Source organism: Notamacropus eugenii, chromosome 3 (assembly GCF_028372415.1).
Source record: "Notamacropus eugenii isolate mMacEug1 chromosome 3, mMacEug1.pri_v2, whole genome shotgun sequence".
Taxonomy (NCBI): Eukaryota; Metazoa; Chordata; class Mammalia; order Diprotodontia; family Macropodidae; genus Notamacropus; species Notamacropus eugenii.
Window position 1 is genome coordinate 313,036,718 of NC_092874.1, and position 20,017 is coordinate 313,056,734.

At 39.1% G+C, this 20,017-nt stretch overlaps 1 protein-coding gene across 2 annotated transcripts in view; it reads left to right on the forward strand.

The window, feature by feature from the left end:
- TMEFF1 (transmembrane protein with EGF like and two follistatin like domains 1) overlaps positions 1-20,017 on the forward strand; it is a 133,552-nt gene that overhangs the window by 107,520 nt on the left and 6,015 nt on the right. For both annotated transcript variants that reach the window (XM_072596695.1, XM_072596696.1), the window contains exons 8-9: positions 2,101-2,224; positions 9,865-10,023. In XM_072596695.1, coding sequence (XP_072452796.1) covers positions 2,101-2,224; positions 9,865-10,023 — 283 coding nt within the window. The remainder of the gene's footprint in view (positions 1-2,100; positions 2,225-9,864; positions 10,024-20,017) is intronic.

Genomic DNA, 20,017 nt, shown 5'->3' on the forward strand with positions numbered 1-20,017 from the left:
CTGGAGACAGAATCCTGCAGCAGACCTCTAGGGATTTCCCTCCATATGGACACCAGTCAAATAATCAGCACTCTGAATTCAGTTATTCACTCCTTTCAAAATCCACTTATATGTCATATAATCTGACGTAAAGTATCAGGTCTATCTATTTGATCTTACAAAATTCAGAGAAATTTGAGGGAGGAGAGCCATAGCCTGTTCATATGAAAAATGAAAGGGTTGGACAAGATGATCTCTTAAGGTATCTTCCAGCTCTGCTATTCTATCAGTGTATGAGTTCTGGGTCTTAAACACAACATATTAATTTCTAACATTCTGAAATATCTGGGATTTATTGGCCAACAACAATGGACATGTTGTTAACAAATAGAGGTAATCAAGCTCCCCTGTCCTCTGATCTGGTGACCTGGTGCTTTTTGAAAGAGGAATCAAAAGCATATTGAAGCTACATCAAAGTTCAAAGAAAAATCTTAGTTTCACCAGCCAAGAAACTAGTGATTGATCAGTAGCTACCCCCATGGCAATTGATGGTTGCTGACTGTCATATTGGGTGCCTTGCTGATGAGAAATATGATCATTACCGGTGCTGCCGTGAGGAAAACAGCAGGAATGGAAAATGATTGTAGCAGCTGTGGGTATGTACAGGATAGAGAGGAAGAGGGAAGAGAGAGTCTGATTAAAAAAAAAGACAGCAGACCATCCAGGTGTACAGTGGACAATTCCTAATCAAAGGATTTGGCAGTGGTAGTTGAGAAAGACCAGATGGAAATTTATAATGCCACATAAACAACAGCTTGATTTGGCAGCTGGCCGGAGGAGAGATAAAGAAGCATAAAAGGTCTTAGTCCATGGTAAACAGTGGAAAGGATTTAAGGGGAAAAGACAGGTTCTTTTGTTTTGATTTTTTTCATTCACATTATCAAGTTAGAGGTGGTAGGAAAAGTTCTTATTGATCTAAGGATTCCCTTCTACTGGGCACACATACCAAGTAGGTCAAAGAGAGAAAGTGAATGGTGCCATATATGCTAAAATATTCGTAGCAGCTCATTTTGTGGTAGCAAAACATTGGAAACAAAATGGATCCCCATTGATTGGGAAATTGCTTAACACAATGTGGTATATAAGATTATTGATCTATAGCTGGAAAGGACCTGAGAAGCAATGGACCCCAACCCCCTCATTTTATATTTGAAGAAACAGAAAACTGGAGAGCTGAAAGTATCACACAAATAGTGAGTATCAGAGGCAGGATTTGAACTGAAGTCCTCCAATTCCAAAGACAACACCCTTTCCACTGTCATGCTGCCGCCCTAAGAAATGAGAACTGAATAATATAGAGAAACATGGAAAGTCTTGTATGATTTAAAGGAGAGTGACATAAGCAGAACTAGAAGAACAATATCCACAAAGGCCAGAAAAATGTGAATGAAAAGAATGTTGAAAGGTAGCTAAAGTCTGATTAACCGTAATGACTAATGTTGGTCTCATAAAATTGATAATGACATATTCCTTCCTTCTCTTGGAAGAAAGGTGGGGGACTATGGGTGCAGAGTCTGCTGTCAGGCCAAGTTATTTTGTCTTTTGATTTGGCTTAACTATTTTTTTTCTTTTTTACAAGGAAGGTTTCAATAGGGGCTAGAGTGAGCAGAAAAAGTGAATAGGCCAGGAAATGACTGACATAAAAGCAAGTCTTTATTTGTATCTTTACTCAAATAAAGCTTTGACTTTCTTGTCTTAGGAAACCTTCTCATTTGCTTCATATTGTTTCTTTAGCCTTGATGTAAGGACCAGATAATGAAAGATTAGAATTAGCCACTTTGCTCAAAAAACTACTACGTCCTCTTCCATCTATCAGTTGCAGAGGTGCACCTTATTTCTTTGGTCGAGGAATTTGACTTTCCGTATTACTTGGTTTTCAAGTAACAGTAGCTTACAATAGTCCCATGTTGTAGAATTTTCAAAAGAATTTGAACCCAAAGCTACCCAACCACATTATTCTTTCCTGTTATCATCACAAATCCTTTTGAGAGAAAAAAATCCTGTTTTTTTCTCCTATTTGCATTTTGATATCCGGTGAATGTGTTTCCATGGTTCTTTCAGATGCCAGTGATCAAAGGGAAGATATTTATATTGGAAACCACATACCTTGCCCTGAAAACTTCAATGGTTACTGCATACATGGAAAATGTGAATTCATTTATTCTACTCAAAAGGCTTTTTGTCGGTAAGTCAATAAAGAGGCAAATGGTACAGTCTATAAATCAAGATTAGATCAGTTTTTTTTTACAACTAAGGTCACTTATTCATAGAAGAAAGTCAATTATGGGCTACATATGAGTAAAAAGTTAATGTTTGGATTAGTTACTTATAAAAAAATAAGCATGCAGCATGGAAAGATTGTTTCCTTATCTTAAAACAGAACTGTAATGACAATATACAGTGGCTATGTAGAAAGGACATAAAATTACCAAGAGAAAACAAAACATTATTCAGTAAAACCCAGAAATAATTATATGCTTCAGTTCTATTGTAGCCAGTTAAGGAGGGGTGAGCAATATAGTAAGAAAGAAAGGAAAGAAAAAAGGACAAAGAGAGGGGAGTAAGAGAAACTTCAAGAAAGAACCAAGAATGAGAGTAAAAAGAGATGAGGGCGGAAGATTCAAATATTCTCTCTTCCAGAACCCCAACCTTGGTCACCTTACCTCAGATTCTCCCCCTCCCTGTCCTCAGATCTAGTGACTAAACTGAATCCTCTGCCCTTCCTCTATTGACACAGAGTTGATCTACGATGATGGAAAACCACACTGAGAAAACAGAAACTCCTTGTCTTGATATTTAAAACCTTCCACCGCCTGACTTTCTCCTGCTTTTCCAGATTTATTTTGCATTTTTTCCCTTCTCTACCCAAACTGATGATCCATCTCGAAGCCTTGGCATAGGTTTTCCATCTTGCCTAGAATATACTCCTAAATCACCTCTCCCTTTTCGAATCCCTAGATCTCATTCAGATTTCCAGATTACCCAAGGGGAAACCATTCCTACGCTCTCCATTAGAAGACACTGCCTTATCACTTTCCCTTTTTAGAGTCCCTTGCTTCCTTCCAGATTTTCTCAGATACTACCCTGAGAGAAACCATTCCTGAGATCTCTATTTGCTGATGTTCTCTCCCTTCTCCGATGACCTCCTGTTTATTTATTTATATGTTATGTCCTCCTAGGAGAATGTAATTTGATGTAATGAATTTACTCATTTACTTCTTTATTTGTCATATCCTCCCAGGAGAATGTAATCTTCTTGAGGGTAGGGACTATTTACATTTTTGTCTTTCTATACCCAGTGCCTAGCACGATGACCTTATATAAAGTAGGTACTTACAGATGTTTGTTGAATTGAATTTCCTCCACTTCCCTCAACCTAAGAATTGTTCACAGCAACCAACCAATCTACACTGCTCAGGGCAGGGATCACTTGATCTCATATATGTTAGGAATTCTCTTACGGGTGTGCTCAACACATTGTTTGGTATGAATGATTACTCAATTATATGGGTTGTTTTGTTTTGTTTTTTTTAAAGAATGATGTGGTACTTTATTGACTAGTATAGAGTAAGCATTTCTGGTTCAACCCAAACATCTCATTTGGTAACCAAAGAAATCAGCCAATCCCTGACCCTAACCCTCACTTTATCATCACGTTTTGAAAGAAACCTCTGAAATGTACAGGTATGGTCAATCTTGATTACTTCCAAAACAATTAAATCTAAAGGAAAAAATATAAACTTCCTTTAAAACTTCACACAAGTAGGAAGAAGAAGGCATAAATCTCATGTGTGTGAGAAATTACAGGCATTTCAAAAATAAATTTGATTTGAAATATAAGAAGCTATAGATCACGCTAAAAACAAGGGGAAATTAGAAAGTACTTATTAATTAAAAAGCATAGGTTGAAATACAAATCTTAGTTGCTTAGCTGACATGATAAATCAATGATTTTTTTTTTTACCCTCAACATAAAAACTACTATAGTTTCTATGGATTAAAAATATAGAAATAAAAAATCTCAAAAGTTCTTGAAAAATGGCAAGAACACACAAGTTAAAAATTAAAATTTTAAAACATAATCTAGCCCCCAAATATCTTACAAAATATATGCTCCTGGGCCATCGCCAGTCATCTTGACTTTTGTCTTCCATTGAACTTCAATGACTCAGGAGGAGACTGTGAGGCTGATGACTTTGCACAGCTCTGCTTCACTTAAATTTAATTCATGCATCAAGCCAAGAAATCACCCTTGTAACGCCGTTGTCTTCTTCAAGAATGAAGGGCAGATCATAGCAGCAACTACACGGTTACTTTCTTCTACCCTTAGTTCAGCAGTCCAGTGGAAACTTCAGTGTTGTATGTCTATCACCAACCTCTGTAAGCCTGATTACTCTCAATTCTCTAAGTAGTACTGTTCCTCCTTCCCCCTTGCCCTCGTTCCCTGCTCTACCTCCCTCCACCCCCAATGCCCTTGACAATCAAGTGACCAAGTTTTATAATATTTGCTTTAAGTAGCTACGCCGTGCAGTGGACAGAGTACTGAGCCTGATGTCAGAAAGACCGATCTTTCTGAGTTCAAATCCATCTTCAGACACATATAGCCAAGTGACCCTGGGCAAGTCATTTCACCTTGTTTGCCTCAGTTTCCTTATCTGTAAAATGAGCTGGAGAAGGAAATGGCAAACCACTCCTGTATCGTTGCAAAGAAAACCCCAAATGGGGCTCACAAAGAATCAGACATGACTAAACAGAAACAATAACCTATAAGACTGACCAATTAGATGAATCTGGCCTATGGACCATAACTTCTCCACCCCCTACCTCTTACTTTCACATCAAATGCTCTAAATCTGGTACCTTTCTTCTTTCCTCTGATACACTGTTCTAGAAACCACTCCCAGGGAGCTGATTTAATTATGCAAGCAGTTGTATCATCATTTTTCTTATCAGCAAATCAGCCCACCAGATAAGGGGCTAATGAACATCCATTTACATGCTGGTAGCTATTGATCCACTAGGAGTTTAATTTAGAATAAAACCTTTTATCTGTCAGTCCATCAATCAGAATCCCTGATTATCTGGCACAGGAACACTGCTTTAAAGGCTGCCTGAGGCGAACGCAGGATCCTAACAGGTCTTCAGAGTCATCAGAGCAGATTAAATGAAACTCAGCCTAGTTAGTATATGGTAGATTTTAGGAATTCTAATTTGAAATATGATCATCCAAATATGAATACTTCATCCTCTGACTATAATAGAGAAGTATATTTGACCTCTATGAGACAAAGTTCTGATGTAATACCAACTCACAATTATAGAGCACTTAGAGAGCTCTCCTAGTACTTTCCTTACAGAAACTCTGTGAACAAAGCAGTGCCCACATTTTATAGATGAAGAAACTAAGGTTCCTAGGAGTTAAGTGACTGGGCCATGGTCACCCAGCTAATGAAGCCGAGAATTAACCCAAATCTTTGTGAATTACTATAATAAAGAACCAAATCGCAAAGATGAAGACATCTCCATTCCTCCTGAGTCTACTGCCTTTTACTTCTTCAATATCTTTTCTATCATTTGGAAACTCACCTTAATCTTCTGGCCATTATTCTCTTTGAAAGACTAGGGGAAGGGGAAGGAAGCCGTCACTTATTAAATACCTACTGTATGCCAGGTGTTGTGTTCCTAACAGCCCAGTGAGAAAGGTGCTACTATTATCCCCATTTTACAGTTGAGAAAACTGAGGCAGAAGTTAAGTGACTTGCCCGGGGTCATACAGCTAGTGTGTGAATTCAAATTTGAACTTAGGTCTTTCTGATTCCCCGCCTAGTGCTCTGGCTGCAGTACACACACAAAGACAATAATCAGTCTGCCTCAGAAAGTCATACCACAGTATCAGACTGAAGAGACTGAACAGAAGATAAAAACATCCCCTCAGGCTTGGGCAGCTAGGTTTTTCAGTGGATTGTTCTCTGTCCCTGAAGTCAGAAAGACCTGAGTTCAAATCCAGTCCCAGACACTTACTAGCTTTGTGACCCTGGGCAAGTCACTTAACCCTGTTTGCCTCATCTGTAAAATGGGCTGGAGAAGGTAATGGCAGACTGTTCTAGTATCTTTGCCAAGAAAACCCCAAACGGGGGCACAAAGAGTCAGACACAACGGAACAGTAATAAAAATATGTATTTATTTTCTTGTTGTCTCCCCCATTGGTTTGTGAGCTCCCTGACGGCAAAGATGCCTTGCCCTCTCTGTATCCCCAGTGCTGGGCACACACAGTAGGCACTTAGTAATGTTTATCAACTGACTGAATGAAAGTTCCAGGAAAAGCCTGCCCAGTACTGCACTAGGTTTAAGCAGCAGCAAAGGTTAAAAGTTGGTACTATTTCACTCAGGAGGGCGAAGAAAGCTGGATCCTTTTTCAAATATACCAGCCAGGCAAGCAGATTCCAGACATCTTTTAAATCTACCATTTAGTAGCTAGTTAAGCTCATAGAGATCGGTGGAAGTCCTTTGGTATCAGGGACTCTACTCATGGATTCATCAGTTACTCTGGTTTTTTTCTGTCCACCTGTTTTCTCTCCTCCTCCTTGAGTCAGCCTCACCATAGAGAATCGATAAAACTTACCCTGAGGATGTGGCATGAGCATCTGGAAACGTTTTATATTATTTTTAGATTTATATTATTTTCCTGCCCTCCCCTTTGAATCAATCGGAGGATACTGTTTGCTCTTTGATTCATTCGTTTTCTCATCCAATATGTTTTACCGAACCCTTTATTCAAGCTGCTGTGTTGGGTTTGCTACTCAGTCAGGCACTGGGCCAGGTTCTGAAGATACAAAGAAAGGCAGAAGACTGTCGCTGTCCTCAAGAAGCTCACAGTCTAACGGGAGAGACAGCATGCAGTCATGTACAAACGATGCACAGGATGAACTGGAAATGATCAAGAGAGGGAAATCACTAGAATTAAGAGGGCTTGGGAAAGGCTTCTGTAAAAAGTGGGATTTTAGGTGGGACTCAGAAGAAACCAGAAAGTGGAGTTGAGAAGGGAGAGAATTCTAGGTAGGGGGGACAACCATGGGAAATGCCAGGACCTGGGAGATTCATAGAACAGCCAGGAGGAGACCAGTGTCACTGGACTGAAGCATATGTGGTGGGATATAAGAAGACTGGAAGGGGCTGAGGGGGAGGAGGGAGCTGGACCCCAAACAGAGGATTTTATATTTGATCCCATTGGAATTTATTGAATATGGAAATGATGTGGTTAGACATAAGAAGAAAACAAAATTTTCTTAATTTCATGAGAAAGATGGTTTACCATGCAAGTACTTTTTAGAACTTTCAAATATTATATATTCATATTGAATTATATTATTAAAGATGTTATAATATTAAAGATGCTATTCTTGATGTTTTTTGTAATTCCATTCAAAGCTAGGTCCTTTAAGGAGAGCCTGGAGAAAATTGTGGCTTGCTGTCATGTGTGTAGACATATCCTACTCTTGAGATTATGATGAAGTTTCTTAGAATCTTAGAGGTGGGAGAGACTTCTGAGTTTACCTTGTCTTTAACCCAGACCTGAACAGAAATCAGTTCCCCTCAACTAGTGGTCAGTTAGTCTCTGCTTATAAAAAAAGATGATGTAAACAGGGATTCACTACCCACCGTACCACAGTGTGATTCTTATCTCATTCACCGCCAAGGAGTGAAAGTAAAAAAAGGATGAAGGGAAAGACATATGGCTCTTCTTGTGTGTAAATTCAGTTGTACTTCCTGCCTTCTGCCATTCTGGCTTTTTGGTCAACAAGAAGACTCCTTGTCACCGCTCAGCACTTTTACCCCCATGACTCCCCAATTACTTATGGTTGGGAGAAAGCTCACACAGCTTCTACATACTGGATTAGCACCATGCAGGGGATATTTAGCATGCTTTATAATCTACTAGCGTGTTCTAAGGAGTGGGCCTTCATTGGTCAAGTCTCTCCCTTACACAGAAAGGAAAGGTCTTATTGGGAATGGTGCTGACAAGTCAAAAGAACACCGGTAGATACAATGAAAAAAGAGATTTTTCTGCAGGGCAAAAAAACTAATTAGGAAAAGATTAATTAGACTTGGATTAGGTCATTAATCTTGTGGAAAGCCAACTATATCGCACCATGCAGGTGGTCACAGAACTGCACATACTTCACTGCCATCTCCATGAAAAGAGGAAGATTACCGCAGAGCAGATCACGATTCAGTCAGAAACACCCTGGCCCCTCTAGCTAAGGATGAGGGCTTGGAGTGGTAAAGTTAGTCAGAAATTCCTGGAATATTCCCTCAGTGGGTTTGGGGTGGAGGGCAGGGAAGTGTTGGCCACTCAGACAAGGGCAGAATCTTTACAGAGGCCACTTCATGCCTAGAAATCTGTCTAGAAGAGAACCAGGGGCCTAGATCATGGTGTTTAATAAAGGAAATCTAAGAAATAAGAAAAGAAACCATAGTTAAGGATATAGGATAAGGATTAAGATATGGTGGCATCAGTTTTACTGTTACTCAGGATGTAGACCCTGTACTGCTGGTGACTCAGTTTTCATGCAATATATTTCATGGGCTGTGGACTATTCTGATGTGCAAATTCTGCCCATACCCACTGAGATGTCTGTTGATTTACACTGCATGCTGTTAGTGGGACTGAAATATCTCCTCTAGCTTTCACTCTAGTACAGGAATAAAAAGGATACATACAATAAAACAGAATATGAAAAGTGCTATATGAGAAATAAAAAAAATTGCTATGGGAATTTCAATATGAACTATACTTTTAGTTTAATGACCAAAATATATTAAATTGTTAAAATTAATTGGTGTTTTATTAAATTTTAAAATATTTTATGGGGTTTTAAAATTTTTTTATTCTTTTAGGTTAGAAAATTTGTGAAATGAACCTTTACAAAGTAAGGGATGTGTGCTTCTGTAATTCCAACGAACCCATTATTTTCACTGTAACATACTTTGGTTGATTTTTAAGGATTTCTCCTTTTTGTGTTAATATTTTCACCCAATTCTCTTCTATTTGTCCTTTTTAAAAATTGTGTTCTAAATGTAAAAATATATTTTCCATATCTTGTTCTGCTCACTTGTGTCCCTAAGGTCTATATCCTGGTGCTTTTAAATGTTAGGGAGTTCTTTTCTAGTTTCTCCTGCTTTTTTTTTTTTTAGGTCATTTTCTTCATTAAATCTAAGAAGAAGCTATTTAGTTTATATTTAATATTTTTCCAACTGAAAAAAATCCATAAATTGATGATTAAATGCCCTATGTACACTGTTTTCTCATCTGCTGTTATACTACCATGAAATTCTCTAGCTATTGCTTGATTACCTGAGAATTAAAATTAATTTATCTTCATTTTTATCATGGAGACCATTTTTATCATGATGTCAAACTCAAATAGAAATGGGTACCGCTGATCTTAGGTAAAGATCCCTGCAGGTCACATACTGATTTAATTTTAAAATGCAATATTTTCTATGTTCTATTGTATTTTTATTTATTTTGTTAACTATTTCCCAATTACATTTTTTATCTAGTGGGGAAGAGCACTCAGGAGTGTTGTGAGCTGAACATAGCCTACAGGCAGAGAGTTTAATGCCCCTTATTTAGTGAATTTCTGCAGTCTTGATCTATTATACTGATTTTTGGTTTCTGTCTTACAGTTTCATTGCTTTGATTTTGTGCTTCATTTTCCCCCAAAGCCTCAAAGAGTAATAGAACGAGTCCATCAAAAAGGGTTTCAATATTAAAGTATTAGTTGTTTGTATTTCTTGAAAGATCCTTTTTTCCCCTTTCAGGTGTGAATCTGGTTATACTGGACAGCACTGTGAAAAGACAGACTTTAGTATTCTCTACGTGGTTCCAAGTAGACAAAAACTTACCCACGTCCTTATTGCGGCCATTATTGGAGCTGTACAGATCGCCATTATCGTGGCAATTGTCATGTGCATAACCAGGTAGGTAATGATGTCAAACACTTTAACTTGACCTTAGAGGTTGGTGGCAGAGTGGGCACAATTTATTTCCTTCCTCCCTCATTTTTTTCCATGCTGCTTTTGAGTTCAGTTCATTGTTAAACCTGCACACTCTCTGTGTGATGCAAGTCACAGAATCTGACCAGACCAAGTAAATGTTATAGGTCTGAGGTTCTTTTTATTTTTTAAAATAATATATTATTTCCCCCTCCCCCGATGACATATAAAAATAATTTTTAACATTTGAGGGATTTTTTTAGGTTTTGAGTTACAAATTCTATCTCTCGCTTCCTCATCTCCCCCCTCCCAGAGATGGTAAGGAATCTAATATAGGTTATGCATGTACAATCGTGTAAATCATATTTACATATTAATCATTCTTCTTTGTGGAAAAAAACTTGAACAACAAAAAAGAAAGGAAGTGAAAAATAGTATGCTTCAGTCTGCGTTCAGACTCAAACCAATCCTTTCTCTGGATTTGGAGAGCAAGTTTTATCATGAGTCCTTTGGGATTGTCTTGAACCATTATACTGAGAACAGCTAATGTTATTCATTGTACAATACTGCAGTTACTGAGTACAGTGTTCTCCTGGTTCTGCTCACTTTGCTCTGCATCAGTTCATATAAGTCTTTCCAGGTTTTTCTGAGAGCATCCTACTCATCATTTTTTACAGCACAAAGTATTCCATCACAATCATATACCACACCTTGTTCAGCCATCCCCCAATGGATGGGCATCCTTTCAGTTTCCAATTCTTGCTACCACAAAAGGAGCTGCTATAAATATTTTTGTACAAGTAGATCTTTTTCTCTTTCTTTAAGATCTCTTTGGCATACAGAAGGACTATTGCAGGATCAAAGGGTATGCACAGTTTTATAGCCCTTTGGGCATTGTTCCAAATTGCCCTTCAGAATATAAACCTCAGGTTCTTGAATAACAAGAAAGTCAGGTCCAGTTCTGGTTTACATACTCATCTTTGAACCAGGATATGTAGGAAGATTCTGAGGCCAGGTTCCCTAGGTTAGTTCTATGAATTTCCCCTAGAGATTGTTGGTCCGTAGAGTTAGAGCTGGGAAAGATCTTGGACACCGTGGAGCCCAACACCCTCATTTAATAGATAAACTGAGATTGAGAGAAAGTAGGTGACTTGCCCAGGGTAACACAGCTAGTTAGCACCTCAGGGTAGTACATACACCCAGGCTTTCTGACTTCAAGGTCAATAACACTCTACCCTCTCCCTACATAGTCCCATTTGAGTACAGCCAGGGCTATAGATGCTTCTGTCCTGCAGACCAGCACTCTCACGTTCAATGGTTCCCAGAAAGCTGGGGACCTTAAAATAGAGCGCCATCTTTCACCACCGTGTTGAGAGACAAGACTAGAGAAGGACAGAGCTACAGAACAATGACTTACATCTGCGTGGAGAGCAGTAGCCTTACAGCCTCCTTACAGAATTTGTTTTTAGCTCTTTTTAGGTGAATATTATCATATGCCCTAAGACTGATTATCTTTTAAGTGGAGATAATAAAAAATGGGATAATAATGGCACCTACCTCCCAGGGTTGAGATAGTAATTACTTTACAAAGACAGTTTATAATGCTAGCTATTACTACTGTTGTTTTTATTATCAATATTTCAGAAAGGACATGGAACACCTGGAATGTGTTCAGAGGAGGGAGACCAGCCAAGTCAGGAGACAATCTTTTGAAAGGCCTTGGGGACATAACATCTGTCTTCAGATATTCGAAGGGCTGCTTTGCTTGATCTCAGAAGGCATGGCTTGATAGAAGTTACAGAGAGGCAGACGTGAGCTCATGATAGGGAAAAACTTCCTAAGCATTAGAGCTGATCCAAAGTGGATGGGAGAGAGTGGACAGGCTCTGAGTGGAAGCTGCATGTGGAAAAGCAGACTGGCGCTTCAGATATAGATTAGGGGATCTCTTCCAGCTCCAACATGCTGTGATTTTATTTGTTATCAAACGAAGAAAGGAAGACACATGAGGAGCATGGTAGGAAGGGAATAAGCATTTATGTAGTGTGTATTATGTGTCAGGCACTTGTTCCTCACAATAACCCTACCAGGTAGGTGTTACTGTCCCCATGTTATAGACTGGGAAACTGAGGCAAACAGAGGTTAAGGGACTTGCCCAGGATCACACAGCTAGTAAGCATCTGAGGCTAGATTTGAACTTAGGTCTTCTTTTGCTAGGCTCAGCGCTGTGTCTGTTACACAACTAGTTACCGCGGTCATATGGGGCTAAACAAATGTATTTGGTATTAATTGCATAGCCAGTTTGGCCTGTGGACATCAGAATCTCATATTGTAAGTAAATGATAGGACTTGTTTTGGACCAGAACTTAGTTGAAGGTGAGCAGGGAATTCTACTCAGGATAAAATGGAAAAGTGTCAGCTTCCACACAGTACTGAACCTGAAAAGAGTCAAGGCAAATTTGGTTTAAATTGGTTCTAGTGTTACATAACATGGACTCCTTCTTTCCTTCCTCCCTCACTCTTCCCCTATTTTTGTTCCATTTCGTTTAAGTATCCCCTAATTTGAGTAATAGAATTTAGCCAACACAATTGGAAGACCAAGTAAATGGAGGCAGGCTTTGATTGCAGGTGACAAATTCTGTCACTCCTCACTTCTTCCTGGGGGTTAGCCTACCTTCACAGAACAATCAAATGCTTCACGTTCTTCTTCTTCTTCTTCTTTATTTCAATCAGTCAGGAAACATGTATTAAGTGCCTACTATCCGCCAGGGACTATGGTAAGCTATGGCAAGCAAAAGACAGTCCCCACCCTTTATGATAAAGACTGCCAAACATTTCCATCAAAGATGTTTGTAAATAAAAATGTTTTCCTGCCCTGTTTGGACAGTTACATGGTTTTTTACAATGAAGAAATTATTGCCTGCACTCAAGACAATAAGCTGATTTATCTCTAAAGGAGAACGTTTCTGTCATCTAAACCAGTAGTTCCCCATCTGGTGTGTGTGTGTGTGTGTGTGTGTGTGTGTGTGTGTGTGTGTATGGATGGATGGATGTGTGTGTGTGTGTGTGTGTGTATGGATGGATGTGTGTGTGTGCATGTGTGTGTGTGTGTATGGATGGATGTGTGTGTGTGAGCGCACGTATGCATATATATATATACACATATGTGTGTGTCTGTATCTATACATATAGATACAGACACACACATATATTTTTCCAGGACAAGGAGTACAGGGAATATTTGGTTAAGGCTTCCCACCCCCATGCAAAAAAAATAAAACTCACTCTATTGAGATTAATGTCTTTATTTTACTTCTTATGTACGTATGCATAGTAAACTCTAGAATTTATTTCCTTTCATATTGAACAGGGAGGGGGTACAGGAAGGGGAGAAAATAGAATACGCATTTTTATTAGCTCCGACTACATGTCTGGCATTGTGCTAAGTGCTCTATACAAATCTTATCTCATTAGAACCTCCAAATAACTGTGTGAAGTAGGTTCTATTATTATCCCTATTTTATAGTTGAGGAATCTGAGAGTAACTGATTTGCTCAGGGTCACACAGTGTCTTAGGTTGGATTTGAACTCAGTTTTTCCTGACTCCAGGCTTAGTACACATGTATGGTGATCTCTAGAATTTATTTCTTTTCATGTTGAATAGGAGGTAGTGAAAGGTTTACTAAAAGTCAAAAAAAGGCTGTGAACCCCAATCTAAACATTGCCATAGGACGTTAATTCCTGTTGCCCTCCTCATCATTGTCACACTGTATATTTATATAACTTGCTACAGTTCACAAAGTACCTTCATATTAGGAGGCAACCTGTGGAGGAAGGAGCCCTGACCTGGGAATCTGAGGACCTCAGGTCTTACCTGTGACCACATGACCTCAAAACTCCAGTTGTCTCTTCTGGAAAAAAAGAAAAAAAAGAGGAGGACTGAATCAGTTATCTCTTAGGTCCTTTTTTGACTCTGACCTTCCTAGGATTCTGTTCCTATGATTTGATTCCCACAAGAACACTATGAAGTGTGCAGCACAGGTTTTCATACCTTATTTGTGCAGAGGAGGAAACTGAGGCTCCATTACTTACCAATGGCAGGGCCAGTATTGACACAGATCTTTTGACTCCAAGTCCAGGGCTATTTCTACATTCAACATTGTCTCAAAGAGATAGAGAGAGAGAAAGAGGGGGAGAGAGAGAGAGAGAGAGAGAGAGAGAGAGAGAGAGAGAGAGAGAGAGAGAAGAAGAAGAAGAAGGGAGGGAGGGAGGGAGAGAGAGAGAAGGAGGGAGGGAGAGACAGGGCAGCAATACCCTTCTTATCTAGAAGTAAGCCTCCTGTTAACTCCAACCATCTGGCTGAACCAGGGATGGGCAAAATGATAAACTTAGAAGCAGACTGGGATGCCTTTATTCCTTAGAAGACGCAGGCGTCCTCAGCCCGGATGAGCATTTGTAAAATAAAACAGTGAGATTATAATCTGGAACACGGTGCTACAACAAGAAGTGACACCTGCTAGCAGGAGGCGAAGATGGGGGGAACGCTCTGCTTTAAGCACAGCAACGTGAGAGCGTAAGCGTGCAAGGGACATGGGCTGAACCAGAGCACAATGTACCCTCTGCATGCGTAAGAACATGAGTGTAATGACTATTCTAATTTACGTGACAGTAGTAAGGGTGTCACTTGACCACAATATATAGCACAAAATATAGCATAATAATACATATTTATTTCTAATTAATTAATTAGTTTTAAATTATTTTTTTAAAAACTTGAGTTCCAATTCTCTCCCTCGTTCCAGCCTTTCCCCACCTATTGAGAAGGCAAGCAATGTGGAACCCAAATAACGGATATTTATAGGGAACACCTGATTACATAAGCTTGACAATCATCTGAGCCATCACTCATTTTACAGGAGAAAGAACTGAGGCCCACAGAGGTCAAAGTCATACAGGTACTAAGGGTCAGAGATGACTTTGAGCTTCAGTTCTCTAAATTGAATACTCTTTCTACTTTACCATGCTTTCTTCCATAGTCATTAAGAAAAGGCTAAATGAAGTGCAGTATACTCTATTTAAGGAAATAGGGAAGGAAATAATACAGTTGAAAATTATTTCTGTCCAAAAAATGGAACTCACAACAGTCATGTTTGAATCTTCAATGAGGCATCAATAGGAACTGATATTAATAGTGCTTTAAGGTTTGAGCCTCCTAATAACCCTGTGATAGAGTTAACATAGGTTTTATTGGCCCCATGCTGCAGGTGGTAAAACTAGAGGCTCAGACAGGCTAAGGGACTTTTCCCGGAGGAAGGATTCAAGCTCAAGGATGCTCCTAAATCTAAGCCTGGCACTCTTCTGGGTTCATTACATTGCCTCCCAGAAGAAAGCTGTCGTATAATCTCAAGCCAATAATGTGCAGCGACTACGTATTATAATAACCAGCTCATGAAAGGCCATCCCAAGGATACAGCTGCTGAGAGCACAATGGCAGGGAAAGGAGCTGTAGCTTTTGCCATCAGTCTCCTTAGACATCCACAGGTAAATGTAAAGGTGATGCTGGACTTGAACTTGACTGTTGGCCTCAGGTCTGGAGAGGGAGGGTGTGGTGCCCATGACACACTTATAAATTTAACATTATTAACATTTTCTCCATCACTTTCTTAAAGTCTAGAAAATAACAAAACATTACCTCAAACCTGGATCTGTGGTGCTTTTTCTTTTTTATTATTTCTGAGGTATGAATGCTCACACTGAGAATTTACCAGTTCTCTCTCATGAACAGGTAGAAGTTGACTCCAGCACATGTATGTCTGCTTTGCAAGTATTTAGATTTCTGCTTCTCTAAAGAAGGCATCAAGTTTGCTTTGAGAAAAAGAATGGCTCCCAAGAACCTTTGGAGCAGTGACCCCTTTCCCCCTTTCCCCTTCAGGCTTCTTCCTCCAAGGCTAATAATCCTCCCAGTATGGCTATCTATGTGGGGAGTTAGCTAGAGGGACGTGGCCTGGAGGACTAAGGGTTAGCATAGTCCCAGGATCTCAGTGTCCGAAGGAATCTCAGAGTCTAGCCAATCCAATTTGAATGGGAAACAAATCAACACATTAGACTTTATAGTCCTTGAAGGCCGGGATTTTCTTTTATTTCTTTTATATCTGCAGTGCTTTGACAGAATGCCTGGCACATAGTAGGCACTCAATATATGTTTGTTGATTGATTGTTTGACCTCTTCAACATCTCCAACAGGATTTCATCCAGGCTTTGGTGAAAGACTTCTAGAGAGGAGAGCCCACTCTCTCTCAAGCAGCACACCTCATTTTTGATTGCACTTCGTTTTCAGGAAGTTTCCAATTAAATCAGAGATCCTTAACCTCCTTTTGTGACTTGGGCCCCTTTGGTAGTCTGGTGAAACCTATGTACCCCTTTTCAGAATAATGTTTTTAAGTGTTTATAAAATAAAATACATAGGATTACAAAAAAACCCAATTACTCTGAAATTAATATCTAATGTTAAAAAAAAAAAGTTCATGACAACAAGTTCATGCCTTATGAAGAACTGAAATCTGCCTTTCTTTAGCTTCTAGTCACTGCTTCTAGTTTTGCTTTTTCGGGCCAGTCAAAACAGACCAAATTTCTCTCATACCTAACAGCACTTCAAATACATGAAGACAGTGAGGATGGATGGATAGATAGATAGATAGACAGACAGACAGACAGACAGACAGACAGATAGATAGATAGAAAGCAGACAGACAGATGGACAGACAGATAGATAATAGATAGATAGATAGATAGATAGATAGATAGATAGATAGATAGATAGATAGATCTTTCTCCCCTAAGTCTTTTCTTCTCTGGATGAAATATCCCTATTACCTTTGACTCAGCTCTTATGGGGCATGATCTTGAGACCTCCACAGCATCCTGGTTTTCCTCCTATGGATGTTCTTCAGCTGATTAGTGCCCTACCTAAAATGGGGCCAGAACTGACTATGGTACTCTAGATCTGGTCAGAGGATTAAATCAGGGTATGAATGAAAGATTTGGCATCAGAGGACTTCCCTAGGTTCAACATGGAAGTTCATTGCACCACTGGACTTCTCAAGTTGGAAGCACCCTCTGGGTCTGTGGTATCTCCCTGTTATCAATTGCTTTCCTTCTAGAACCTCGGTTTTAAGAAGGATGACCAGGCCAACTATTTCTTCCTTCTTCAGACTGCACTCTTGACTCTCTCTACTATGCCCACAGTCATTGCTTAATAAATCTTCATGGACTTGTTTAAATTCTAACTCTCCTATGTACAACTTGCACAAACTTGAGTAACCTACTTGACCTTCTGGGCCTCAATTTCCTCTGCTGTAAAAATAAGAGAATTGTGCTAGATCAGAGATTTTTAACCTATGGGACGGCGAATCTTTTGATAACTTCATTTCAGTATAATTGACTTCTTTTGTAATTCTATTTTGTGCATCTTAAAATACTATTTTGAAACCCTCACTATCATGGTTCTCCTCCCTTTGATGTTTTTCAGCTTATTCTTTCTCAAGTGTGGCCACAGCTGACCACAATACTCCAAACCTGGTCTGAAACTTAAAGCCAAACAAATAAAGAACCCTAAAATGAAAAAATGAAAGTTTTACAGGGAAAACAAAAAGTAAATAATTTTTCTGAGAAGGGGTCTATAGGTTTCCCCAGACTGCCAAAAGGGTTCATGATACAGTGTGGGTTAAGAACTCCCTTTGCTAGATAATTTCTAAGGTCCCTCCCAGTCCTAAATCTTATAACTGTATGAAAGCTGCTGGAATCCAAAAAAGGGGCATTAGAGGGTACAGAATTTGCTCTCCTTTTTTTGTGTGAGAGAGGAGAAAGCATGGAAATTGTTCTGGCATGCTCAGCAGGAAAGTTGAGAGACCAGAAATACAATCCTACTTACAGGCCTAGACATGCTAGCAAGTGGGAAACTCCTAGGCTTCCAAGAGACAAGTTCCAGGAAAAGGGAGGAGACAGACAGCAAGGTAAACAAGGACTGTTGGAGAGTGTCAGTCAGGGCTAGTAACGTACACCATCTTGCCCCTACAGTGAAGGTATTGCTATCCCCTGGAACCTAGGAACTGCAATTTAGTTTCCTTAGGATGCTGCTGCTTTCTCCAGGTAAAGGTGAAAGCAGAAATGATTATCTCGATCTTTACAGGTCACCTTCCTTGACTTGTATGGGCACCTACTCACCTATATATTGCTTTTTTAAATAATATTTTATTTTTGCCCTGTTACGTATAAAGACAATTTTTAATATTCATTTAAAAATATTCTCTCACCCTCTCTCACTTTCCCACTCCCTGAGACAGTAAGCAATTTGATATAGGTCATACATGTTCAATCATATAAAACATTACCAATTTTTGCCCCCACGTATTACTTTTCATGACCCTTGGTGAGTAAAGCAAATCTATACAACTATTAGAAAGCTTGACCCCAGTGGAAAGTGTTCTCTTGTTTGTCAAATTTTCCCAGAGTCCTTTGTTTGGATCTCTAATTTGCTCCCATCAAACTTCTCTACCTTGCATTATAATATTCTCTGAATATGAGAGGCAGAATGGAGTAATAGTTAGGGAACCAGCCTTGGAATCAAGATAACCTGGGCTTAAGTTCTGCCTTGGAGAGACACTGGCTATTTGCTCTTAGCTTGTCACTTCCTATCCCTCCATGCCCCCAGGTAACTCTTTAAAAGGATTATACGTCACAAAACATTCATTAATCTTCATTAGTAGACAGCGTTTCCACACCAAGAGATCCCTATACCAATTCATTGTTGGTGGAATTATAAAATGATCCAACCATTTTGGAGAGCAATCTGCAGTTATGCCCAAAGTTATTAAATTACCTATAGCCTTCGACCCAGCAGTATCACTACTTAGGGTATTTCTGAAGATGATTAGGGAAAAAGGAAAGACTCTATATGTTCTGAAATGTTTGTAGCAGCTCTCTTTGTGGCAGCAAAAAACTGGAAACTGTCGGGATGCCCATCAGTTGGGGAGTGGCTGAACAGGATGTGGTATGTGATTCTGATGGAATGCTACTGTGCTATAGGAAATGATGAGCTCAGTGATCTTAGAAAAAAACATGGCAAGATTTGCACAAAACAATGAAGTGTGAAATGAGCAGAACCAAGGTAACATTGTGTACAGTAACAGCAATATTGTCTGAAGAACAATTTTGAGCAAATAAGTTATTTTGTTTATTATAATACCCAAATTAACTATAAAGGACATATGAAGAAAGACGTTATCTGCATCCAGAGAAAGAACTGATAAATGTATAGAACACTTTAACACCCACACACATATAAAGGTATATATACCTATTTGTATCTAGTGGTAGTGATCCCTAGGGTGGGGAGAGAGGGGAAGGAGAGAGAAGATAAAAAGAAATTTACATAATAACAAATTGTACATAACAGATTTGCAATTTCATGTGCAATCATCTTTTTTTATTATACTAAGTTATAGAAATGTTTGTTTTGTTCCACAAATTAAAAATAAAATTTAAAAAATGAAACCCAAACCTGAACAAAAAAAAAATCTCCTTCCATAGCCATATTCTGGTCTCATCCCACCATGCTTCCTTGCACCAAGCCAGTGCTTTGCAAATGCATTTTGTTCCTCATAATTTGTACATTTGTATATAGACATCTTAGGCACTGGGTTTAGTGCCAACTCCATTCTTACATTTCATGTCCTGTGAAAATCTGGGCATCTCTATCAACTCTTAATAGCATTTCTCCATGGTAATAAGCTTGGTAGATACTCAGTTGGTGTTTTCCCTCCTTTTTCATTTTTGATTCAATTTGCAAGACTCCAGGTCTGCATTCTTATCTGCCCTTGCTATGGTGGTAGATGCCATCTTTGGCCAACAGCCTAGTGGTAGATGCCATCTTTGACCAACAGTCTATCATTCTTTTTTTTGTTGTTATTTTTGAGCCATAGTC